Source organism: Cottoperca gobio, chromosome 10 (genome assembly GCF_900634415.1).
Source record: "Cottoperca gobio chromosome 10, fCotGob3.1, whole genome shotgun sequence".
NCBI lineage: Eukaryota > Metazoa > Chordata > Actinopteri > Perciformes > Bovichtidae > Cottoperca > Cottoperca gobio.
Genome location: NC_041364.1, coordinates 2,639,009 through 2,666,692, shown reverse-complemented (window position 1 = coordinate 2,666,692; position 27,684 = coordinate 2,639,009). Strand labels below are relative to the sequence as shown.

Sequence of the window (27,684 nt, the reverse complement as noted above, 5' to 3'; positions counted from 1 at the left end):
GCGATGACGACACACACACACACACACACACACACACACACACACACACACACACACACACACACACACACACACACACACAGGGTCCCTTATTATGACCTATAGTTATGTTTATTATTAGGCAGAAACTTCTAGTGACAAAGTCTGCATTGTTAGATAGATTATTACAGACTGCATCACCAAAACAATCTGAATAAGCACCTTTAATGAACACATTCAATAAATGAGTTTCAATGTGTTCATGCACAACACAGGACTTTCACCCAGGACACATCTGTTTGTGTTCCTGGTGAAACGTCCACGTTGTAACTTAAGATATGTTGATCTGGGCGACTTATCCTGTCGTGCAGGTAAGAGGATGTGTCTTTGCAGCAGCATAACAACACAGATAAAGCAATACAAAGCTGTAATGCTAGATGTGTCTCTGGAAGTGATTCAGCCACATGTTTTGACATAATGACATACAGTATTGACATTTCAATGTTAAGTTATGGATTGGTGGCCTGCTAAACGATGGCAACAATCTTGCAGCACAAAACAGAAAAGTCCCGCTCTTCTCAGGAAAGACTCACCAAAATAGAAATCAATGATCTGTGGAGCGCACAGATCACTTCCTCCGTACAGAGTCAGCATGCATGCTCATCAGATGCAAAATGCAATAGCAGTTCTTATCCTGAGGGAAATCCAATTTGCAAGGCTAGTAGAGAAAATGGTTCCGATCAAACAAGCAGTGTACTGGACTGGACAACACACACACACGGCCCTATTAAGAGTGTTCGAGCTTGAAGTACTTCTGCTATCACTGCACTGCTTCTAATGTCGAGTGAAGAGAATCTGCATCAGCCCAAATGACGCAGCACTAATCTGACACATGAGTGCGTTTCCCTCCAATTTGCTGTTTGTCTTTATTTAAAAAATACAGGTTGTCTTCCCGATTTAGTTTAGAGCTCAAGATAGCTGTTAATTCATTCGTATACAGCTCTCTTAGATTTCATATTTCAATATGAGCTGACGCTGATCCATAAAGACATTCCTTTAAATGATGACACTGATGTCATACATGTTTTTCTCATTGTCTACAAATCCCATGAAAAGACCAAAAACAACAACATGTCAGACTCTAGCCTGTCTGTGGCACTCATTCCCAAGACCATTCATTCCTATTGAGGAAGTCAAAAATATATATTCTCTTAAAAACTGGGAACTGTGGCTTTCAGCAAACATCCCTTAAACTGGAGTGAATGTTGCATTTGCTGTTTCTGGCCACAAATGAATATGTTTGGTGCTCTAAGTAGTATTTATAGCAACAGGATGGATGATTTTTCTACACATGCATAATTCTTTACTTGCTGGCAATGATGAAAATATAAAATATTACCAGAGGTATACTTTAAGACTCTCCTGAAAGAAAAGAAATAGACGATAGTGACGAGTTCACATTCAAATATGTTTTCCGTCAGAACGAATCAACAAATAAAATATTGGTTTTCTTTTCAAGTCTATTCTTATTATGTTTATTTACAAAGTAAATCCATCCCAATTGGCCATTTAAATGTATTGTTTATAAACAGAAAGTGACACCAAAATACAAATGTTCAGTTAGCGAGCACTGCAGGAGAAGCTAAGCAGCCGAACACGCTTTGCATTTATTTAACCTTTAGTATCAACTGGAAAGTGCAGGAGCTGCGTGCAATGTGATGACAGGAGTATTGACCTTCAGCTGAGAGGGTATGCATGTAATCAGGTTGAAAGTGTCCTTTAAGACGACAGCGGGTCTTCAATAGAATCATGAAGACTGCTGAAGGGAAGAATTATCCTTCATTTACTCCAATCTAGTGATTCCTTGTGTCTGTCCAGCACGGATCATCTGTCAGGGCTGCCGTGTGTGTGTGTGCGTGTGTGTGTGTGTGCGTGTGTGTGTGTGTGTGTGTGTGTGTGTGTCAGGATAGTGGGGGATGGTAACCAGTGCAACACATTTGGACAGCCGCTGAGAGGTTATTGATTGGTTTAGAAATTATTAAACCCCGAAGAGTCAAGAGAATGTTGCTGTGCTGCAGCCGATCATAACCGATGCAGATAACACACATATAGTCACAAATGCTCTGGAGATAAAAAAGCATTGGTGCACAACCCATTCTTTGTTGTGATTATTTAACATTCCATATATTAACACAATGTAATGCAAGTTAAGTTGGTCCTTTTCTTTTATTATTTATTTAGGAAATGTTGTTTTTTGGCTGTTAAATATAATTTTCTTTGCCGTCACATACGTTTAGTTGACTTGATGACAGATTGTGTCCGTTCAGCTGAATTGTGTGCATTAGTTATTATTCAAAGGGAACTTATTAACTAACCAGAGGCTCCACATATCTCACGTGTGCAGACAAGTTCCCCCTGATACCTGCTGCTGGCTGCGTTCTGCCGATCAGTGCCGGCTGTGGTTGTCCGGAGATTTGTGACTCAGAAATGTATCTTTGCTCCATCAGTTACAGCATCCTTCAACATGTCTCCGTTAACTCCAACTCCACCTTGTTGATCGAGTGACCAGCAAAGGGATCCTCTGAGTCGATGTCTGCATGCAAATCGTGAATGTATAGAGTTATTAGACATAAGTTCACGTCAAGAAAGTTTCACCCATACGTACATGTAGCCCACGATATGACATTAAATATACATGAGCTGAAGGGAAAACGTTTTAATATATTGTTTTCAAAGGAACGAGTCCAATGAGGGTTTAAGACGGGAGATGACCTCAGTGTCAGCAATGTGAAACTGGGTAAATTGGATTGTAAAATAATAAAAAAGGCAATAATAGAGATAAGAATTAGATGTAGATGTTGTACAAACTAACAAGTAGCTGGAGTTATAGCTCTGCACATCATTAGTGGTAAACAACAACATAGCACGAGTGCAACACAACATAATAAAACACATATTGTAAAACGTTGCAGTGTGAAGTGTCACACAAAGAACAGACAGGACTTTTAAATCATAAATACTTAATGCTCCATCGAGATCTATTAAAAAGAGGATAAAAGATGTTTGCTTCGTCTCATTGGGACAACATGGCGGATGAAACGACGTCAGTTGAACTGCAGCCGCTGTGGAACTGCAGGGTTTCTAATAGCAACAGAACATGACACTGGAACTGGCTGCTGGTGGCAGAACGGGGTTTCATTTGGGATTAGAGGTTTAACACAAGCGTGATACACGACATAAGGCGGCGGAGGGATTTCTTTAAAAGTGACGGGGCTATATTTAACCTCCTGCGGCTCAAGTCAAGTCCCGAGACAAAGGTCTTTGTGTTTAGAAGTCAGACGGAGATGTAGTAGAATACAGAAGAGGGAGGCTAAATGGAAACTGTTGCAGATGATTAGGACTTCATTCATTACACTGCCCGTCTGTAATGGAACATAATGCTGGGATCTTAAATTACATTACAGGTCATCCAGCGCAACTTACAGTGAACTAAGTACAGGGACAGTCTCCCTGGAGCAGCTCAGGGTTAAGTACCTTGCTCAGGGGTACAATGGTGGCAGCCTGGTACTGAACTCCTGACCTTCTAGTGTTTTGTTTGGAAGGCGTACCTCTGGACCACGAGGCCATCACCACCAAACCTTAAACACTCAAAATAACAGACATTGGCTAAAACATCAAATCCCTCCCTCATGAACTACTCACTCACTATCTTCTACAGCAGGGGGGTCAAACTCATGTTAGTTCAGGAGCCACATGCAGCACAACTTGATCTCAAGTGGGCCGGACCAGTAACATCACAGCATGATAACATATAAACAACAACAACTCCACATGTTCCCTTCGGTTTAGTGCAAGAAAATGCAAAATGTTCAAATTGTATCTTTTTACAAAACTTTATGAACAACCTGAAATTTCTTAAGAAAAAAAGTTGCAATTTCAACAATATTATCAGTTTATTATTTACACATGTGCGTTACAACTTACAGATCACAGTGTGTCTACAGAGGCACAAAACATTTAGTCACAGGTATCTGGAACTGTCTTTTACTTTATGATCAAAACAACACATTTTCACACTTTGTAAACTCATCCCAAGGGCCGGACTGGACCCTCTGGTGGGCCGGTTTTGGCCCCTGGGCCGCATGTTTGACATGTGAAGAACACAAGGTAAGTAATAGATGAAGCACAAAACATGGAGATCACCTTTCACTTACCGCCTTCAGTATCATCACACAACAGGAGGGGATGCAGGCGCAGCGTTGTCAGGAGACAGTTGTGTCTCTTTATGACTTCCTGTGGTGGAACAAGTCTGATGTCATCTCTGTCTGAAAAAAGGATGCAGTGCAACCTCGTCATCTCGTTGCACCGTGTGACCTATATTCTCCTGCACCTGCTCCTGCCAAGTTCCCTCATGCCAGGAAACACAATAGTAAAGGTGCAATGAATCAAACAAGGACACATGGAGCGACAGACATGAAGCTCCTGCGCAGCTCAGTGAGTTGAATAAATGAAGTGAGTGAGTGATCGTGGCTTTTCCATGCACAGCACAGAGACTCCTCACGGACACTATAAGCATGGAGAAGCCATGAATGAATAATGTGTCTCAAGAAAAGCATCTCTTTAGAGCCACAGATGAAGGCAGATTGGAGTTTTAGTTTAAAACAAGGGACGGGCAGAGCTGAGCATATGTAGGTACTTTCATTTAGTTCACATGTTCCCTCTGAAGGTGTAAAGACTCTATTCATTGTGCAGTTTTGATATTTCATTGGCCCGTGTCTCATTAAGAACCCTCTGTCTTCCACCACTCATTCGCCCTCCATGCAGGCTGAGCAGTTCGTTGTTTCAGGGGAGATGATGTGCAAGAAGAGCTGCTCGTCTTGACGGGGGACATGAGTGGGTGGTCTGCTCTCAGAGGGGCTTTCTGCAGCCGCTTACCTCTCTGTAATGACTCACACAGATCAGCTCGGTCACCCGGCTCGCTGCTGGTTTCTGCATAGTATTGAAACATGTTGCAAAACTGCCAAAATAGGCTTTTTACTCGATTATGTTCTGTGCCTTTTATCATGACTCATCAATAACTATCATCCAGGAGCATTACTACCGCCCGGATGTGTTCTCGTGAGGTAAATTTACACCTGACGTTTGAAGAAAACATACCATTTTCAACATGAGAGCTGCATCCGCTGTTCACTCACGAGGCCGGAGAGAAATCTGCTTCTTGTCTTGCCTCGAGTCAGTTCTTCCTGTCTGGATCCGGCTTGACTTCTGCCATTTGCCAGTCCTGTCCAGACGCTGCTTGTTTTACCCCTGTGTGGAGCCTCACAGGGCTTGTAGCCAAAACAACGCAGGAAGCTCTGAATATGACATAATGACATGACATCGTGCAGGTCAGGAGGAGATGGTTTGTCTGTGTCTTCCAATATGACCCGTAAGACCCAGGAGCACACTCTTTAGAACATGTTTCTACTTTCATTAAGCCCGCTGTTTGTCATGCGTGGATCGCCGTCCTTGAACTCTGTCGAGTTCTTCTTGTGTTTCTATATCACATGCTGGTCTGTGCGTGCATCAGGGTGACCGTGACGGACAGATAACAGCCAGCAGATAAGTTGTTTCTCCTTTTGAAAGAAGTTACAAACAGTCAAATAGATCATATTTTACTAAACACACAACACAACACTGTTGTTCTTTAGATAAACTCTGTAGATGCAAACAGCAACGGCTCCTTTAGTGCAGCGTACACTTATACAGCCAGTTTGCTGGATGTGCTGGTTGTTTCCTGCTCTCCACGTTTGAAGGCTACAACAAACACTGGCTTTAGAAAGACTTTGTTGAGGAATAAAGGTTTATGAGGAAAACTAATTAGAGTTGATTTGGACTGTAGTGTGTCCATCTCATCCACAGCGTTGTATTAATACTGTATTACAGTAATGTGCACCCAGCACACAGGAAGTCGTTTCTCTTTGCACAAAGAAAATCCATTTGGAAAATAGACATATTTCTTTCGATAAATAAGACATTTAGACTTTAATATTTAACTACTGATTTAGAGACAGTGGGCATTCGACTCCCTCCCTTGCGTAATATACTGAACGCCAAAACTCAGTGTAATAAAATGAACACCAGCGACAACAAAGTTTATAAAGGAATGAATCTTGGAGCTATTTGATGAAGCTGTGCAGCATATTCATTATACTTTGTTTTCTCAAGAAAAGTATTTTTAGTAACTGTGTTATATCAACTAAATATACTCTTCACTTGGACAAAATGTAATTCTGTTACTCATTTGCATTGCACAACACTATATGTGTGGACATTCTTGCAAACATAAAACATTTTCATTTGGAGTAACCTTCAGTTTTAGGCTTGACATCCATTTCACGAGACACCTCGCCAAACCTCCCTGACAGCACATTGTTGGCATAAACAGACATGAAATGAAGGGCAGGATTTTGCCTGTAGTTTCATTTATATGTTAATCTTTCTGTGGTCCTTGGTTAGGATTTGACTGATCCCAGCATACCGTTTGGTAATGCATTCAGCAGGACATATTCTGACAGCAGAGGAAAGCCTATACATCCTTGTAGTGTGGAAGCAATCCATCATCTGCTAGGTTTGGTGGCATGTCGGCCAGACTCATAACTGTTCCATTTATATAGAAGACTACCGGTGAAATATCTGTTGAATGTAGAGCGGCCGTGCAGCTGAGGTTAACTTTTGTCATTAATCTATAAGACAAAGTAAGAAGTTGCCTGTGTCTGACTGTAACTCTCTTTACATTTCAGTGACCTTGCAACACTGTAAATTGCCAAATGTGGGCCATCAAAGGAGGAAACTAGAGATTTTTTCACAGGCTGCTAATGTGAACGCATGTTTGCTAACAGTCACAGAGAGCGTGGCATGATGGATGGAAGCTAATGTCTTGACGGAAACGGGGGAGGAAATGGCCTTGGAATGTGCTGTTTGCTGACTTTGAAAAAACACATATTTTTGCAAAAGGTCTCAGAGCTCAAAATATTTTAATATATAGGTAATATATTTACCTATTATATATATATATATAATATAATATATCTAGTATATGTATGTTATATTTGATATATACACATATAAATATATTGACAGTAAAGATATATTATTTATGGATATACATTATTGATAGGTTATAATAGATATATGGATATGGAGAGGTTTATATAAAGATAAAGAAGAAAGATGGACGGTAGAGAGGAGAGAGAATGAGAGACGAGAGAGAGAGAGAAAGAGATTGACAGAATATATAAATATATATATATATATATATATATTTATATGTGTGTATATATATATATATATATATATATATATATATACATATAAATGTATATAATCATATATATTTATATTTATATAAACATATACATATACATATATATATTTATAAATATAAATATATATTTATATTCATATATATACATATATATATATATATATATATATATATATATATATATATATATATATATATATATTTATAAATATAAATATATATATATATATTAGAGCGTGCACGACATGACGTGGATTACACCGCAGTCATGTTGCCGGCTCATAATTTGGTTATCAGCAACCGAGTCCCTTTGCTGTTGTTTGTAGATTGTTTGGAGATTTCGGCATTAATTCCCCTTCTTCTTCTTCACCCTTGGATATTTGGTTTCATTTGCTTTTACGCCAGCCACGATGAACATGTCATCAACATGCACACGCGTTGCCTTGAATACTCTGGTCAACCAGCACCTCTGTTCAAACATGGGCTCAACCGGACATCACACGGACTTTGTACCAGGGAGCTGGCTGGGTAAAGTCCATTGGATGGCTGGTCTGAATAATTCAGACATTTGCTTTCTCACATATATCACACGCACATTTGAAATAGGAATGTCATAAACCAAAGTATTGAGAAAAATAAAAGAAATGTGATGATAGCGCTCGATGAAAAGTCACCAAAGTTCATACGGATTCATTTATCTTGTTTTGTTCGTTTCCTTACAGCCATGCTAGCGGTGTGGGTCGAGGGATGTAAATGTTTAGTCCATCTCTTTTCTGACAGATTAAAATGTATCAACAACTATTAGATGGATTGCCATGAAATTTGCTTCAGACGTTCATGTCCCTCTCAGGATGGATTGCCATACAGTTCAGCCCCACATGTTAAGTATTACTTATACAATCTATTCTTCATGTGAAAGGATCCAATCCCATCAGTCCGTCCTGCTCCATCACTTCTTCTTGGTCATTCATCGACAGACCCTCCCCTGGCTGGCTGCCACGGCTCCTAATGAGGTCAGACTCCTGCCTGCTCGGCTACCCTGATCAGCAATGTGTGGGTGGGTGTGTATGTGTGTGTGTGTGTGTGTGTGTGTGTGTGTGTGTGTGTGTGTGTGTGTGTGTGTGTGTGTGTGTGTGTGTGTGTGTGTGTGTGTGTGTGTGTGTGTGTGTGTGTGGGTGGGTGGGGAGAGGGTGGGGGGCAGCATCAGCCAGACAAAGAGACTCACAGAAAGACAGAGTGTGTGTGTGTGACTTTTTAGGGAGAGAAAGAAGGAGATAAAGAAAGTGTGCAAGAGCCGTAGGTATTGACCTGGAGTAGGGTGAGTGCTAATGATGAGAAGGAGAGAGGGGGGACAGAGAGTGTGAGGGGAACTGCAGGGTTGCCAGATCAGGCCTAATTCTCATTTAGGAGAGTCCAGATTTGAAAGGTCATGCACTAGTTGTGCTGAATAGCAGCTACTTCCAGGGTTTGGTGTCACACACAAAAGCTTGGCCAGTGACTGGTGGTAGGTGTGGCTACAGCAAGAACAGACACCCCAGCCTGCAGCCATTACTAATACTGTCGTAACTGTGAAGCAACTTGGAGGTTCAGTTATGCAAATGTGTCTCTGAGGTAAACACAAGCCTACAAGGTCTATAACTATGTTAGCAAAGCTGTAATGCTCATTACAAACATACAACATGTTTATATATATATATATATATCCAAATGCTAACATGCTCTCAATGACAATGCTAGCATGCTGATGATTAGCAGGTATAATGTTGACCACGTTCAGTGTGTTAGCATGCTAACATTCTTTAATTAGCTCTAGACATAAAGTGCAGCTGAGGCTTCTGGGAATTACATTAATTTTGTTGGTATTTTGTAACCAAAGTGTTGAAAAAAAGATTTGACCTGATGATTCATCAAAGTTGCTACAACTCATCCTGAGGGTGACGTAGATATTTGTACCAAATAACATGGAAATATATTCAATTGTTGTCAACATATTTCAGACTAAAGTGTTGGAGAGATGATGAGCTGGCCAGCATCACCATCCCCAGAGAAACTCTGCCAGCGTGGCTAATCTCACTGGTTGAGTTCAGTTTCAACATTTGAAGCCAAGAAGCTACAGTCTTTCTGGCATCCCAACACTGCTGATTCTCCTCCACAGTGTGATTCTTTCTTACTGCATCATTGCAGTGTTAGATAAACAAAATTGATACATTCGTCCCAAAGCTGCCACCTAGAATCTGATCCCTTCATTTCCAACTCTGTGCTGTGCAGATTGTGAAAACTGATATTTGGAAAGGTCTTGAGACTACTGATTAACATCTGCAGCAAAAGTCAAACTAGGTCAAATCTGTTAAGCACTCATGACAAAACAAATGTAAATACTGGCAGAAGCAAGACGGAGCAAATAGATCGCAAAACTGAAGCCAAGAGGGCCGAGTCTATGCCAGGTGATATCGTGTGACACCCTACAGTCTTAGCCCGCCTTGTCATTTTAATAAATACTCTCTCTGCTCTGTGCGTCAGGGAAACTGAGAGAATGTCTTTGTTTCATCTTCACGGTTCTCCATCTGTCCCCGGGCCCCGTTACACCCAAGACTTTGATTCGGTCGACAAACGGTGTGTGTGCAACAGCAGCAGCAACAGAGCGGGGTTTTGTCCTGAGATGAACTCTGCAGCAGCCGTGGTGAGGGCTGAGCACTGCTGACGGAGGGGAGAAACAGAGCGAGAGAGAGCGAGAGGCAGGGGCGGGAGAAAATCAGACAAAGAGAGAAAACAGCGATAGAAGGTGGACATGACAAATAAGACTCTAAAAGAAAAGAAAAGTCCAAAAGAGACAGAGAGAGAAAAATGAAAAGACAAAGAGAAGAATTCCACAGTAACAGAATAAACAGCACAAGAGAGAGAATGAGCCCCAAAGAAGCAGAGGAACAGGAACACAGCGAAGAGACAAAGAGAAAGGCAGGAACATGAGTAAAATATGGAAAAAGGGGGTCAAAGGGAGGATGACAAAGCCAAGAAAAAACAGAGGGCACAGCAGGAGAGGGGAACCAGGCAAACAGGCAAAACATGAAGCCTCATAGAGGACCGGGTATGGGACAGTACAATGATAAAAGACCAGGAAAGAGAAATACATTAAAATAGAGATGGAGGGTGACGATGAGAGAGAGAAAACAAGATACAGAGTGAAACCAAAGACAGTGAACAGGGAAAGAGAGTGACAGGAAGAAACTGTTGTGACTGGAAGCAAGTAAAAAAAACACATGAAAGAAGAAAAATAAAGGAAAAGAGCCAGAGCCAGGTAGTAAGAGGGAGGGAGGGAGCGTGAGCAAACGTTTGCCAATACTGTGAAATGTGCTCAACTCCCGGCGATAATAGCTCTGCATAATAAGCCCATCTAGCAGCTCAGTACCAATAAAACATCCAGGTGGTGCTCACTTTTCTCAGCTTGATGAGCAAACGCTGTGTTTCAAGACAATCCGCTCCTCATTGTTCTGTTTGGTCTGAACTTGTGATGCTCAGCTACAATGAAACGAGGAAGGAAGGAAGGAGCTGTGGGGAGTTCACAGGGTGCCAATGATCATTACCGCTTAGATACAAATTAATATGGTGGTGCTGTGGTTATTGATCTGTCTATTGTACATGCTGTGGAAATACTTTACAGAAGATGGCGTTCATAGCTACTGCTGTAGGTGGTTCAGAAATGTTGTAGTTTCTCAATATCAAGACAGAAGATCCTCTGGATTCTTCGGTCTTTGTATAATCTACATTACTTATCGTGACCAAATGTTAATAATCGTTGATTACGGTTCTATGCAGATGACACTGCATTTATTTACGAATGCTAACATAACTAAACACTTCAATCTGGTTTTTGATGCTTACAAATATACATCTTAAACTGATATGTTTGATGTATGTACACGTTACATGCCCTTCTAGTTATACTTTTACGTTTTAAAAGTATCCGCCTACAAATATCTTGGGTTTTGTTTCAGATCAATGACATTTGTAGTGACTGTATTTCACGAAAAAAGTAGAAAACAGTTTATTTTCACACTTAGCCCTGCCTTAAAATAAAAATCATGTCTTGATCCTGTATCCCTGCATTCATTGTTCCTGAAACATACTTGAAGACGTTGTTGCGATCTAATTTGCTTATTTCTCTATCTGCCCTCATCACATGATATAAGGAAGGAGATGTGGGCGGAGGTTAACACTCGTCAACACCTCTGCTGTGTGTCTTTAGAGAATCTTGTTCTTGAATGACACCAAATTTGATACAATCCACCATATTGATCAAATTCCTCTCAAAATATTACTTCGCCCACATATTCTGTTTCGCTCCTGTATTGCGGTGCCATTGTTTTATTACTGGTGACAGTGACACTACTGGTACTCATTGTATACAAGTCAAACACTATCAAATGGACATCTCTGTCATTTACAGTATAGTGCCTTCAAAGAAAAGCACACATTCCCAGATTCCTTCAGTTGTAAATGTCATTAGGACCCGTGCACATGCTTGTCTGCTTTGGGAAATCTCGAGGATTAACACTTGGTATCTAAATACTTTATCAATGAAATAACAATTAGAATACTTGACACAGTTTTCCTGTCATCTTCATCTATCTTTCAATGTTTTATATTATTTACGATATTTAGTTTGTAATGTTGCTTTTTATCTTATACTCCTTAACAATGCAGCTGGCTCCCCTCTATATATTTAAAGCTGGCAATTCCCAGCAGCTCCTTACAGCGAACCTTGTAACTCCAACAGGGGTAAGGATTATACTTCATGCTCTATGGGTTGGGAATTTTCCTTTTTGCAAAAGTGGATTTAAAATTGTCATCAAGCTTCAGATTGTATCTGAGAGCAACTGTGAAGGAAAAGAAAGCATGGCGCTCTGAAATGGTGAGCTCTCTGGTTTACAGACAGCTGCTTTTGTCTGACACAAGAATATCTCGGTCTGTGGAGCTACAGCCTTTTCATTGTGTAGAGCTCTAGTCCATTTATTGTCCTTGGCTTCAGCCGTAATGATTAATGATGCAGAGCATGACAGTGCACTATAGCCAACTCACCCACGCTCAAAAGAACGTTTTTTCCCAGTGTTTCCTCCTCCCAGAGACATACATTATGACTTTAGATTTTACTGTCAGGTGTTTCATGTATCCTGTTCAGTGTTTAGTGAAAGTGGAACACCTGTGTGCATGTTGGGCCACTGTGTTGAGCTTCAAAGAAGAAGACGGGTTTTCCACAGAGAGTCGATGAAAGCTTTTCATCCACACTGCCTGATGAGAGACTGCAGGGATTATGTAAACAGGCAACAAAGAGGAATACAGTATGTTTAATCTCTCATTCTCCAGCTTTGTTGGCCATGAGTTGTTTCATTGTTGTCGAGCAGCGACTGCTTTCATAGCTGCCTATTTTTTTTAACACTGAATTCTTCTTATTTAATTTATGAGTTGATGCTGCACTTCAACAGATGGATGGTACAGTTTAAAAAGTATTTTAAAATCACTTCTTTTGATGGATCTAAGAGCTGTTTATGAAAGCAGATGAGTACAAGCAGGTCTGTTAAGCCATGTTTTAAATGCTTGGTTCCTGCAGGGCTCATGAATACCCACCTGTTGCACTACACTGACACAAATCCAGACTAGAATGGCCTTGTTCAACTCCACCGCTCTGTGTTTGAACTGTTGCCAGTAAAGAGTATACAATTCAGCAGGCTGGCATTAGAAACCAAATGTGTGACTACTGTTTGTTGGCATTGTTGGAGCCCAAAAGTTTATAGGAGCTTTAAGATTTATACTGCTGTAGCACAAAGTGATCATAATGTATCTGCACGGGGTGATGGGGTTTCTGACTCAATGACTACTTCAGGAGATTCAGACATTTCTGGCTTTTAAACTCACAGTTGTTGGAACTGAAGCAAAAGTTATGAATGTAACTTTGGTTCTATGAATTATGGCTTACATTGAGATCATCATCGATTGTTTAGGAGGGAGGGGTGAAAAATAGACATACGCAGGCTCTCATCTCTTAATGCAATACCCATTTGTCATATGTATATTCATAACATTATTGGTAGCTGTAATTATTTCTTTCCAAACATCACCTTCTAGGCCAAGGTGGTGTTAATTCTTACATACATTCATACCTTCCTAACATTTCACTCGGAGGAGCGGCTTGCCATTAAAGGGAGATTAGCTGTTCCTTAAAGGACAGCCCTCTTCACTTTAAGCAACAGCTAGCAAGCAAGACGCAGGAACTTGTACTCTAACTTGGTTTGGGTCTCGAGGTGTTGTAGCATTCACTGACAAAATAAACTGATAATGTTACTGCTACGTTCACAGCTGTAGTGTTACTGCTAGCTTCATACTTACTGCACACACAGTCTCGCTCCCTTTCTCTCTCTCTCTGTCTCGATCTACCGTACACTCACGATCGCTCTCTTCGGTACCATGGGCTGAAAGTAGATGATTAGCGGGTGGTGCTGGCAGACTGGCAGATGAATAAAATCATGTGTCTATAAACTGCTTTTGTCGTTGGAAGAAGACTTAACACTAATGACCTCCAAAACAGGGGCAAAGAAGGACTCTTTTCTTTAATAGTCCTGTAACGTTGTCACCATGTTTCTGAGCTCCGCTACCTGTTCCCCCAGTAGAGCCTGACCCCTGATAGTGCCATGGTGACATAAGCCTTGTGATCTTATGTTACTGTTGTTGAGCAGCGGCGTCCGTGGCCACAAGTGGCAGCTTTCAAATGGTCAGCAGGGGGCGACTCCACTGGTTGAAAAAAGAAGTCAGATTGTATAGAAGTCTATGAGAAAATGACCCGACTCCTCACTTGATTTATTAACTCAGTAAACATTATAAACCTGAGTTTAGGGCTCAATCACTTTTTAGTTTCAAGTCTTCTTCAATACAGCTTCATTCCGTAAAGTATGGTCGTATTTAGAGTAAAATAGAGGATCGAGCAGCGTATGCTTTGGGGCGGGGCTACCTTGTAATTGACAGGTCACTGCCACAGTGTTGTTCGGTTTTGGCGCTCTCTGTGTTTCGGTCTTAAAACTTTAACCCTTTCGTAGGGATGTTTTCAGTTCATGAAAGTTAAAATGTATAATACCAAGTCTGGGCTGTAGCTGTGTAACCACAGGGTGTGTTGAAATGAGCAAGGGTATGTTGTATATGAGTTCAACTTTTCATTTCTGAGATAATCAATGTGGTATTCCTTCCTTTAAAAGTGACATAATCTGCCTTTGAGAGCAGCTGTTACGTCAGCCAAAGTCTGTCTTGGATAAATGAAAGTTAGAAACAGGATTTAAGTTATAAGGACGGGGAAACAACGACAAGTCTCTGATTGACCCTGATTTCTAAACCATGTGAAAACAATCTAGAGTTTAGTAAATGTAGCTGTGAATGTATTTGAAGCCTCTCTCACGGTCAGTGGACCTCCAACTACACAATTAATTTGCGTACAAAATACTTAAATTGCAGTTGTTTCCTCTTCAGAATTGACAAGTAATTGCTGTGAGTCTGGGTGGAAAATCTGCTTTTTTTCAGTTTGAACACTACACTGGCAAAGGCAGTCGATCTAATTTGAAACCCGGCATGATGAAGGGCTCTGCATGGCTGCACTTGTGACATTATAAAAATGGATGGACAGATTGAAATACCCCTTTGTAAAATGTTTCCATGAGTCTGCCACTTGGCTGCCTCCTCACCAAATCACTGCTGGCATTGATCAGCATAAGTTGACTATTTATGCATGTGTGGATGCCAGTTTCCCAGAACAGCAATTAACATTTGCAGTATAAAAACGGTCTGACAAGATTTACTTTCAAACGGTCTCACTCAGGCACTTACTGTACTCTGTGGGAGTTGTAGCAGAATGGGCCAGTTTTACAGACATGTCTTATATTCTAGCGTTTTATCCACAGTTGATAGTTATGATTGAGGGCTGCAAAGGAAACGTGCACACAAAAAAATAAAAATCTCAATTGCACAGTAAACTGCAGAGTTGTCCACCGATATCGCTAACTTTAGCTAACGGCACTAGCATTGAGGACTGAATGTAATTCCTGCAACACGAGGTGAGATTTTTACGAGATTTTTCATGGCTTACTATGCGAGGACTTTTCTATGACTGTTTTATGATATACTATACTATGAGGTTTTTTTAAAGGTTGTATTTTGGGCTTTTTTGCCTTTTTTGACAGTACAGCAGAATAACCTGAGCTCAGTCTTAGTACATGGGACGTCCACTCTACCAGGTGATGTACTACACTATTACTGTATATGTAAATGTTTTATGACATACTACACTCTTTCTTTTTTTGTGACATTTATTTATAGCATACTATATTGTTAAAATGTTTATTAAATGTATTTATGGTATACTATACTGTGACATGCTATATGACTTTTTTAATTACATATTATACTATGATTTTGACATACTATACTATGACTTTATTATGGCTTTTTTATGGCTTACTATATTGTGAATATTTTATGACATTTTCTTTTTTGACATTTTATACAATTACTTTTTTAAGACATAATATTAAATGACTTTTTAAAATTAAATTTCCTTTATCACATTTTATACTATGATTTTTTTAATGACATTTATAACCTTTATGTCTTTTTTATGGAATACAATATTATGACATATTTACTTGCGAGTTTTTTTAATTACATACTATACCATGATAAAACATTTTAAGCATTCCATACCATAGGTCTTCAACAGGGGGTCCGCGGAGGTACTGCAGGGGGTCTTTACAATTATTTTCTTTTGCTTTGATTTTTTTTAAATTACATTATGTTCTGATTTTTTCTTGGCCTGCTATACTATGACATTCTATATATATATAATTTAGGTTAATTGATTACTACATTACATGACATTAAGGCTGCATTGGTGTTTCCACTGTGCAACTGGTGTACAATCAGAGATTTGATTGAAAAAGAAGAAATGAGCATGAAAACAGTAATGTCTCCATGGAAACAAGATTTGTGAAGCATTAATTCTCTTTTTCAGCAAAACTGTGCTTTGTGCGCATTCTTATCACAGTCTAGTGTCATTTGAAAATGTACCTTTTTTTGTCAGTCTTGGCCCTCTATGATTGCATTTTGCAACGGAAAACATTATTTCTAGAAAAGCCGTTAGAGAAATCCCCAAGTCTCACACCGTAGTTGTTGGACTCACAGGCTCGTCAACTACGTGACTGTATCTCTGTCTTGTGACAACATCTGTACTCTGTGATGAGCTTTCCTGAAACACAACATGACGTGATCACAGAGAGTTGGAAGCAAGACGGCCGGCACACAGCCCTGCCAAAATGCAAAGATATCTTTTCAATGTTTGCATTCTTGCAACGCTCCTCCTTCCTAAGGCAAGCTGGGAAAAATGTTCCACACAAGGACACAGCAATCAACATGTTTTTGATTTGATAATTACCTTGAGCCAGTTCAGAGCCGTATGTATGCAGCTTTCCAGTACAACCAAATAACAAAGCAGCTGGTTTCACTCAGTAGTTCCTGCTAGCTCGAGCTAAAAAGTGCTAATTAGATAAATAAGTGTATTTTTTGGAATGAAAACCTGCACACACACGGCTTGTGATGACACATAGATAAAGGCCATTGGGTTCAAAAATGTCTGGAACGAGTCGGACACAACTGTCGCCATAATGTGTGTACTGCGTGGGAGCTTGTAAGCACTGTGTCCAAAACAAGGGCATGGAGAAGAACCAGATGTGGCCATTTTGCAGATGGTTCACAGGGAGATCCTCCAAGCTTGGACAGTACATACTGAATGACATCAGCACCAGATGGTTTAGTCATTAACACACACCCTCTCGAAACTAAAGTCGAAAAATCAAAACACCACTTTAGCTGCTCTGTGGCACATTCATTTAACTTTCATGAGATGTTTGAAGGAAATTAAGTCCAATTAGTCAACGTAACAACTTTATCTAATCCTCACTTGTTGGGCCAGAAGCTTAAATGCTGCTCACTCAGTTAAATGCAATGAAAACACAGCTGAGGTTTGTTTCTGTAATGTTATTGATGTATTTAAATTAAATAATATAAGATATGATTGTTAATAACAACCGAGGAGTAACCTTACCGGATATTAATTCTTAAAAGATGTCATGAAATGTGTTTCAAAGCTAAACAAATCATCAAACCACCTCTGTGTTTGACCGTCTTGCAGCTTCTGTTTGAGACGAACGGAGTGCACTTGGCACACTGGTCTGTTCCACTTCAGCTTGATCCATGTGTTGTGATGTCTGCAGTGTCCTGGTTTGGCCCTCCACCACCAAATGACCAACATTGAGGAAGGTATTAAGAGCACAGCCTGTGGTTTTGCAGCCTCAATACAGGAAAAAAAACAACCTTTGGATTCAATGAAAACGACGTATCCGAGATAGGAATGGATGAGAAAATACTCTAGTCAATGCAGATTTGCCAATTTCTAGTTTACATTCCCCTCTTAATCACCCATCTGGCTTATTGCTGTGTATATTATAGACTAAAACAATGAAGCCTTCTTCTAAATCAACAGGAGCATCAGTGCTAACACAAGCTTTTCTTTTACAGCCTTATTAGTTTGCTTTGGATTCAGTAATATTTGGGACTTTGACAAGGAAGTCAAAAGTTTAAAAAAAGTTGCCTTCAGTATAACTTTAGAAACCAGACATTAATTTAAATGTCCTCGTGCCTCCATGACTAAAAAAGACTTTCAAAACATTAAGTATATAGCATCCCTCAGTTCTGTGTATTTTGTTGACAATAATTAGCAAGAAATATTTAATTTTCAGCAGTAAAGCAAATATGTTTATTAAGCACTTTAATATACATCAGAAAATTCCACTTCATATAATACAGGAATTCTTTTTAAATGAAAGTTGAATGTACATGTTAAGCTATTTACAATCCAATCACTGACAGTCAAATCAAAGATGACAGAACACAACTGAAACACGGTCAAGACAAACGAGATAACTGCTTAATAAGACTATACAGTATGTTTTCCAACACGGCTTCTAGACCCGATCCTGCCTCGAATCCTTCTATTGACCCTCCGTGACATACGTTTCAGCTCCTGTAGTACTGAAGAGCTGAGAGCTTTCAGTAGGGCCTGTGAGTGTTTGTGCATGCGATAGGTTTCTACTCCCCCCAGTTCTTGGCAAAAAATAGCTCACTGTTGACAATTTGAAAAGCCTGCAAAAAATATGACACAGCCTGTAAACGCTAACGCAGCTCCACACAGTTCATGAGAAACAGATGTTTCAGTTCCCTCAGTTCCCTCAGCGTCACAGTCGAGCACCTCCTCCCCTCCATCTCTCGCGGGGCTACGTCCTGTTGAACTGATATTCAGCTTCTCACAGGGAGGAGGGGGGACAGAGTTTTTGTCCTTTCAACTTTGGCTTTACAGCTCTGCATTTCAAACAATATCATTCACAGCTATGAGTTGTCTTAATGGCTGAACCCTTTAAACCATTTTGTGCCATGCCCCTGAAGAATCCAGCAGGAATTACTGGAAATTAACCACATGACAAGAAGGAAACAGAGCTTGGATTTTGTTTCTTGCATTGCAGTAGGTGATACATGTAACTCTGCGGACAGATGCATTTTTTCTTTTTAAATCACTGCTTTCACTTGAAATCGCTGCATTTAGCACCAAACCTTTGCCGACGGTACACAATGGGTTATTTAAATAGATTTTTATGCACACACAAAATTATAACACACAAGCAACTGAGAAATCCCATAGGGACAAAATTAACTTTTTTTTTTTTTTACATTTTCGATGAACCTCCCTCTTTCTTAGATATTTGTAATAACACACAAATGCATGAAAAACCAACAAAATATGGGAGTCCCAAATAACTGCAGGCAACTTCTGAACACAGCACCATGGTAGAGCGTAATGCAACACAAAATGCAGCAAAAGTGGCTTTTTTCCAAAAAATAAATATGCTTGTATATACTTGTGAAGTAAATTGCCGTTGCTATTAACATATTACACACAACATAGGTTTAGCACACCGATCCAAGGTTAACACAGATTGTTTTGGGTCTCTAGAAAGGCAGACTATCAATGCGCTTAAATTCATACCATGGCATCAGTTACGGTTATGTCCTCTGGTCTTGTGATAATGTACTCGGTGGTACATTGCTGTCAGTGTGAAAAAGTAGACAGAACAAACATAATATAAAATAATAAAAAAAAAAGCATTGGTATGTTTCTCTCAAACAATTTGATAAAACATGGATGGGATACAAAGTGAATAGAACAAATGCATGTCTGTCATTTTACTCTTTTAAAAGTGCATACACTGTTTATTAAATAGCATTACATTAAATTAAAATGATAGTTTGCATGAATACATGAAGAAGGCTGTAACAGATGTAGGCACATCGATGTATCAGTTCACATAAGCTGCAATCAACAATCGTCCCTAGGTAATATTTTGAGGTCTCCCACTGATTAAAAAAAAACATCTAGTATTTTTTTTATGCAGATGAAAACAGTTGCTTTGGCACATTCCCTCCAATGTTTGCATGACGAATGGCATTCAAGACATCTGAAACGGTACAGGAATGATTTGGGTTAATGTTTTGTTTGGGAGGAAAACATGTCTGCTTATCCATGAGGCATTCTTCATGCAAGTCTGATTAAATTCAACTAATGATGGTTGTGTTGAGTGCAGTAGAGTATCAACTAAAAGTCCGTTATTAGCCTAATTATTAGCCACTCTAAATTAAGAGACAAGCCAAAGTCTTGCCTACGCACCATCACCCTGACCTTCATTTCAACTTTGAGACAAATGCTTGATGTATTTCAACAAGAGCAAATACTGGAGGACTATTTTGAAAAGTATCTCTTACCACCTATAATGGAGTCTCCTTTTTGTAGTTAAAACCAGGATCTGATCCTTCAATCTGCAGTTTCAGGGCTTGTTTAAGGCTTAGCTCTGTTTCCCCTATGGGATAGTTCTCTAGAACATCCTGGTGGCCTCTGTTCTGTACAGTCCGAGGAACTGAAACCCTACTCAGGAAAACCTGATTACCCTGTAGATGATAGTTGGGGTTGGTCATGATGCCATTCCTCCTCTTGTCAGCACAGCTCTGCTGCTGGATGAAGAATTGATCTTGGCTTTGCCCCCTTTCCTGCCGATTTGAACCACCAATCACAATCTTGCAATGGGGATCCTTCACTGAAATGTTCGCTACTGATTTGTTGAGAGCAATCCTCTTGTCAAACTGTGTCATCTCGTACTCCAGAACCTGGCCTTGGGATGATCCGCTGTTCTTGACTTTTTTCTTGTCTCCCAGTGCTCCTTTACCGTTTGATGTCCCATTTCCAGTCTTACTTCCCTTTGTTGACTTGAGACCAGATTTTAACTGAGACCAGTCAAAGTCATTGGATGGAGATGATGGATGCTGACCAATGGACTTAGTCGTAGAGGAAGGGGACACAATAGACTGTCTGCTCCGGCTGCGAGGCAGTGAGTGCTGTTGGATTTGTTCTGTGAATGTCAGTCCATGAAAACTGTCGATGGGCACAGTCTGGGCTGTGGCTGTGGATGATGTGGTTCTTAATGAGGAGTTCTTTGAACTCTTAAGGGAATTATTTGAAAGGGAGGATTTCTGCCTATCTACTGTGGAATCAGGAGATTCTGATGGTGAACTGAAAGCATGGACAGGTCCGTTTGGTAGACCACGTCCAGACAACTGCATATCTCCTGCCCCAGTACTGCCGGAACTACTTGATTTAATGGTGAGAGACTGCATTTTACCAGTCACACCCAATGGTGTCTTTTCTTCCATGGTATGTACTGGAGAGGGATTGCAGCCATTGAGAGTTGTACCCCCATACTTTTCCAGAAGCTTGATGATCATTGAATGGCCACCTTTTGCTGCCACTCTCATTGCTGTGCGTCCAAATTGATCAGCGTGGTTGGGGTCAGCACCATTTTCAAGAAGTATTTGCACAACATCAATGTGACCCTCTTGTGCCGCTATGCCTAGTGCTGTAGCTCCCTGGTTACACGTATGATCCACATGAGTGCCGTTTTCTATCAAAAACTGCACAACTTTTGTGTGTCCTTGCCAAGCAGCAGATTGGAGGGCAGATCGCTTCTCATTGTCACAGGCATTCACATCAGCATGATAGTTAATCAGCAGCCTCACCATTTCAACATGCCCTTGCCAGCAGGACACATGGAGGGCTGTTCTGCCCTCAGTGTCACAAGCTTCCACATTTGCTCCATTTTCAAGAAAATACTCTGCCATGGCAAGCTGATTTTCAAGTGCCAATATGTAGAGTGTTGGGCGTCCGTCTGCGTCTTTGCAATCTATATCAGCACCGTGGCTCAGCAGCAGTTCAACAATGTCCCTGTGGCCTTCCAGTGCAGCCACCCTGAGAGAATTCCTCCCATCATATCCCCTCTCGTCAATGCATGACTTGTTTTCCAGAAGAATTTGCACACAGTCATAATGTCCCTCTTGTGCAGCCAATATCAGCGGTATTCTACCATCATTATCAACCTCTGTACAACGAGCACCTTGCTCAATAAGGGCATCGCACACTTGGCGGTGGCCCTCAAATGAAGCCATGTGTAGCGGGGTCCAGCCTGCATCATCCCTGTGATTCTCGTCTAGACCTCTGTCCAGCAGAGTTCTGACCACCTCTACATTACCCTGAGCTGATGCAATGCTCAGCACAGTCCTTCCCTCACTGTCGATGCTATCAACAGCAGCCCCCCAGAAAAGTAATGTGTTGACAACTGAGGCATGGCCCATTGATGCAGCTGCAAGAAGAGGAGTGCGGCCATTGTTGTCTGTGTGATCCACATCAGCCCCACCTTCCAAAAGCAAGTCAACTACATCGACATGTCCTTCATAGCCAGCCACAAGGAGAGGAGTCATGCAGTCTTTATCACAGTGGTCAACCTCTGCTCCCCTTTCAATCAGAAGGCTCACAACAGAAGCATGGCCTTTACTTGCAGGAACACAGAGTGCAGCGACAGAGAGGGCAGTCCTTCCATCCACATCTTCATGATTAACTTCGGCCCCGTGGTCCAAGAGGTGCTCAACGATCTCTCTGTGTCCCATGTATGCTGCGGCAATGAGAGCGGTTCTTCCTTCATTGTCTGCCTTGTTGACCTCAGCCCCATGCTGAAGAAGGTTCAACACTATGTCTTCATGTCCTCCCCAAGCAGCAGCTCTCAAAGCAGTTCTACCATCAGCATCAGCACAGTCCACTTTGGCACCTGCATAAAGCAGAGCAGATACTACCTCTGAATGTCCACCCCAAGCTGCTGAGCGCAAGGCTGTCCATCCATCATGATCTGTGTGGTTTATGTTGGCCTCACAACCAATTAAGCAGTTGACCACTTTGGTGTGGCCCTGCCTTGCAGCAAGAGTAAGTGCCGTTTGTCCATGGTTGTCTTCTAGCTCCATGTTTGCCCCTCTGGATATGAGCAAGTTGACCACATCAAGGTTGCCACTGTATGCAGCGTTAGCCAGCAGAGTTCTCCCACTGGAGTCACACTGGTTCACAGATGCCCCGTTGTCAAGTAATGTCCGTATTGAATCCTCTCTTTCCAGGGCCTGTTGCACAATACATGACGCATGGTCATCCTCATTGTTTACATGAGCTCCAGCTTTGACCAGAAGTTGCAGGACCTCCTGTTCTCTTGGTATGGAGGTGCTCAGAGAGTCTTTAGCAGGAGTTCCATTCCAAACCATCCAAAGAGCCAGATTAAACGGCTCAATCTGCAGATTGGAACTGACAAGGTGCAGTGCAAATTCCTGCACTTCGTGTGGTTTCAGCTGTTTTGCCCGGCAAGTATAACTCATCGCCAGCATCCTATGTCCCTCTGCAGCATTGCACAAGTACTTCTGGGTGCAATGCTTAACATCTAGTAGCCACTCTGCAAAACTGTAGTGAAAAAGGATTTTAGTACTCCCAAGGCCATCAAACAACAACTTGGAGAGAATGTCCATCTTTTTCTGAAACTCTTCCATAGTTAGTGTCATGTTTTTGGTCCAAACTGCATGGAACAGTTCCTTGACCGTAAGTGGCTTGCAGGTTGCCAAGATTACATTAAGGATGGGCTGGACTTTGGCAAATTGTTTTCTGACAAATAGTCTCTGGCAGAGCCACAGGTAGAGGCCATTGAGGGTGCCGGGGATGTCACGGATCTCACGAAGCATGATAAAGTTCTCCACCACTCCATCCAGCACACGCTCCAGATAGAGGAAGCATCCACTGCTTTTGATGTGGAGTTGGTTGAGCATCTCAGCGGTCTCCTTTGTCAGGTGCTGCCTCAGGGCCTCCTCCTGGTCCAGCCTGTGGAGGATGTATTGTTGCACATCCTTGACAATGTAGGCCTTGCGCAGATCATCAAGGCTGATTTTGCGGAATCCTGTAAGAAAATAATTGGACATTAGAGGAGTCTGATGACACATGGATAATATGTAGAAGAGATCTAGAGGATTTAAAAAATACACTTAAAATAACATGGCCAGTGTATGAATAACATGAAAATATGTGGTGGCAGTGGTTTTATAAATCATAGTTGATGATGAGTAGTGTCACTTTCCCCACAGTGCCACATGAGTAATTATCTTATGTCTGACCTTGAGATCATACCCAGTATTTATCCACTGATCTTGCACCCTTGGATAATTAGGTTAAGCCTAACCTTTAATTTCCTCAGGCATAGGATGTTTAACAGCAAAGCCATGTAGTTAAAGTAAAACCTTTCAGAGGAATTGAGTGCATAACCCCTCTTGTTGCTATAGGTAGACATGATCAGCAGGAGTTCACGATCATTTGAGCACACAAAGAACTAAGGAAACACAATAATGGCAATATTGTGTCTGATCCATGTACTGAAACAACCAAATGTAAAAAATACAAATCAAAAGAACGTTTTTAAAGAGAAAGCTGAAAGCTAAAAGAAAGTTGGTTTTAATGATAATTTAACCTGCCCATTGACTGTAGCGGTTATTGCCGCTTAACCAGCAGGAACAAATCTGTGGTAGGAGCTGAGGATGAACAAGAGTCAAAATGGAGGAGAGCAAGGGAGACATCATATCCATGCTTGTAGCACATCAGTGGTCTGTATAACATCTCTCCAGTGTCTCACTTATTATCATGCTATATGCTCCCAGCACAGACATTTGGAAACCCTTTTGCAAAACAAAAGAAGAAAGTATCACTGAGGGTCTTAATGAATGACCTTTAATGGGAATTCCTCTCTGAGACGTGGAAAATGGCTCCATAATGGCCTTGGCTAATGGACATAAACTGAAGTATCGTCCATGTTAAAACAATCTGTTCATGATCTGTGTAGCCCCAGCCAGAGGGCATTGACAGCATATTTGCATACTTATATTTACAGTTCCCATGGTCCTCAGGGGTTACTGGACAGGAAAGAAATGTCATCAGAGGCTCTCTCAGTGTTATTGACATACTGTACTTGACAATAACAAATAGGCCTGCTACTATGGGAAAAGCAGTTGGATTTTTCGCCCTAAAAAAGGAGAATTTATATGGCAGGCAGAACATAGACTTAACATTAACCTTTTCAAAGTACAGTAATTAAATCTCATCTCACGACTGACTGAACATTTCACGTACTACAGGAAACTACTTTTTCTTTTAAAAATAAATCTGTAAAATTCAACATCAGCACTTTAACTGTTAACTGAGATTGCTTTGATTATATAACAGAACTATTCCCTGTACATAATATGAATCAGAATCTGTCACCAAGCCTTAGGCACTGCTCTGTTCATCCGACTGCTATTGTGTGGGTAGAAAAGGCTGTGAAATTCTACTCCACACAGGGCCGGTGCCATCCACACCTGGAAGCCAGATAACAGAGCTGATGATTTTGACGAGAGTTCTCAGGCCGTTACTGACAGTTTGGACAACAGACCCTGGTAAACAGCAGGAGAGAGGGCTTTTCTTTATCATCTGTTTCTGAGTTTGTTTAAGATAAACACACCTCCACAAACCGTGCCTCACAATAATCTTCTTTTACTTTGCCCTTGAGGCCTTCGTTGTATTTCAAACTGTGATAAAGCAGAGGAAAATAAGGCATTCACACCTCACACCTGTTTAATTACATCCTGTGATTGCCTACATGGCAGAAATAAGAATCAGAAGGAATAAATCACACTCTAAGGAAGGACTTTGTTATGGGCAAAAAACTTACCTCCCACACAATATGTTGTGGCATATTTGCCAAGCAGACAAGTAGGGAGCATGTGTAAACTGTTGTAGTAGGGAATATATGGACAGACGGGTTCAACTTTACAAACTAAACAAGAACTGAGATAAATGTAAAAAATTAATTAAAATGTTTTTATTCTGAATATTCATGTCTATAAATGTAAATGAATGTATGACACTGGGGCAGCAGTGTAAACATGTTAAATATTACTATTATATCATTCTACAGCAATAAACCATGAAATTGCTCAATCGTTACAAAAACTCAATGACCCTAACCCACTTTCAGTCCGTCTTTGTTTTCAATGAATGTGCACATGTTCCACCCTCCCTTTACCCTCTTTTCTCTGGCTCCATGACCCCCGGTGCCAGCTCACACTCCCGTCCAAGAGAAGTCACGGACATTACAAAGACAGATGCACGGTAAACATGCGTAGCAGCTATAGGCAAGTAAAAACACTCAAGCACTTCTACCTTTAAGTGCTGAAAACCATTAACAAGTTTCTGTATATTCAAAATCTTTGCTCCAAAAAGCCGACTGATTCCTCATTTCAACATGCCCTGGGAATAACTGTAATGGGTTATTATGAGTTTGGCTATAGATCATTTTAGGTTTGCATCAAAATATACAGAAAAACATGAAGGTACCACATGTTCCTAATGTGCATTCCTGTTCCTCACAACTCTTCTGGCTCGAACTTCAAGCAATAAAGATCACATTTCAGACTATCATGCGATCATCAGAGGATTTCGCACATATTTTCCGAGCCTTTTGATTCATGTCATGTTCTTTTGTTTAGCTTTAAGGCCAAACTTGCTGCTGCACATGTTTCCCTCCCCTGCCTCAGTCGACACAGGCACATAGTATCACATTTGCCTTTACAATTTATGTTTAAAGACAGACATGTGATGATCCATGCCTGTGTGTGACTCTTTGATGTCACTGACTGGTCCTCCTACTCCTTCTGGACCCAATCCTTCTTTGGACAATCTGGGTTTGCTCTAGTTTGGACAGGAAACTCACTGGTTGAGTGCGAGGGGGGGAGGGGGGGGGGGGGTTAGAGAGGCCATTAACGGGGAAAAACAAGGACCAAAAAAGAAAAATATTTTTACCCAGCCAGTGACTTCAGCAAATTGTTGATTTCATATTTTCTTTTGACGTTGATTTGTTCAATTCACAGATGGACTACGAAGGATATTGCATGTGCATTAGAGTCCAATTCTGGAGATGCTACTCTATCATGAATGCTTTCTCAAGGGGACAAAAGCTTCTGTGCTGTAGTTTATGATAAACAGTTCCTCCAACATTCCACGGTCGCTGACACGCCAATTATTAAGATACAGCGACTAGGAGAGCTGGAGGAGGGAGGAGACATCTGACTGCAGCCACCATGAAATCACCACTTGCCTGGATACAAAGAAATCTCTAGAAATAAAAGAATAGAAGAAGCAAGAGCCTCCAGTCAGAACACACCGAAAAAGACCTCTTCTTTCAGTTGCTGCACGTCGTAGAAGATGACCTACAATTTCCACTTTAGTCATCAGCAGACATCACTTGGATGTCAACTGTGAAGTCATGGCATTATTACTGCCTCACTCCTGCAGATAAAGCACTAAAACAACCACAGGGCGAAAGTCATCCAACCTGCATTTGATGACTGTGGTGTAACAGGAACTACTATTAAGTACTACACAAGAATGCAAGAACTTTCATTGGCTACTAATGTTCAAATGGCTTCCAAGAACAATTATCTTTTGGTTTTCCCCAAAAACCCAACAGCCATGAAGGTCTGGTTTTTTGCCCCATTATAAGTGGGCTACACAAACTGTAGCTGAGTATTGTGTATGTTAGGGTTATTTATGTGTGTGTGTGAGAGGATGAACAAAAGCGACTGCTAAACAAGCAACAAATGACACATTCATCGGGGTGAGGGATGCAGCTCCCGAGTACAGGCCTCTGAGCCAGCTGCTGCTCGTTTGAGAACTGGATACCAGCCACAAGAGACAGAGCCCCGTGTACAAAAGAGGGACTGTTTGCCTTCTAGATTCATTTTTCAGATGACAAACGAGGCAGCGTGCGTGCATGCGTGTTGAGAAATTAGAGGTCGGAGCTCATCAAGCCGGGATTTCAGAACGG

At 41.0% G+C, this 27,684-nt stretch overlaps 1 protein-coding gene across 2 annotated transcripts in view; it reads right to left on the bottom strand.

Moving 5' to 3' along the window:
- Positions 1 to 18,099: 18,099 nt before the first annotated feature.
- Positions 18,100 to 27,684, bottom strand: part of ankrd50 (ankyrin repeat domain 50) — a 32,983-nt gene continuing 23,398 nt past the window's right edge. The window contains exons 4-5 of one of the 2 annotated variants that reach the window (XM_029441271.1): positions 20,186 to 23,730; positions 18,100 to 19,881 (exon numbers count right to left, since the gene is read on the bottom strand). In XM_029441271.1, coding sequence (XP_029297131.1) covers positions 20,189 to 23,730 — 3,542 coding nt within the window. In that variant the 3' untranslated portion in view covers positions 18,100 to 19,881; positions 20,186 to 20,188. Of the gene's footprint in view, positions 23,731 to 27,684 lie in introns of both variants that reach the window. The other variant, XM_029441270.1, reaches the window with a different exon arrangement.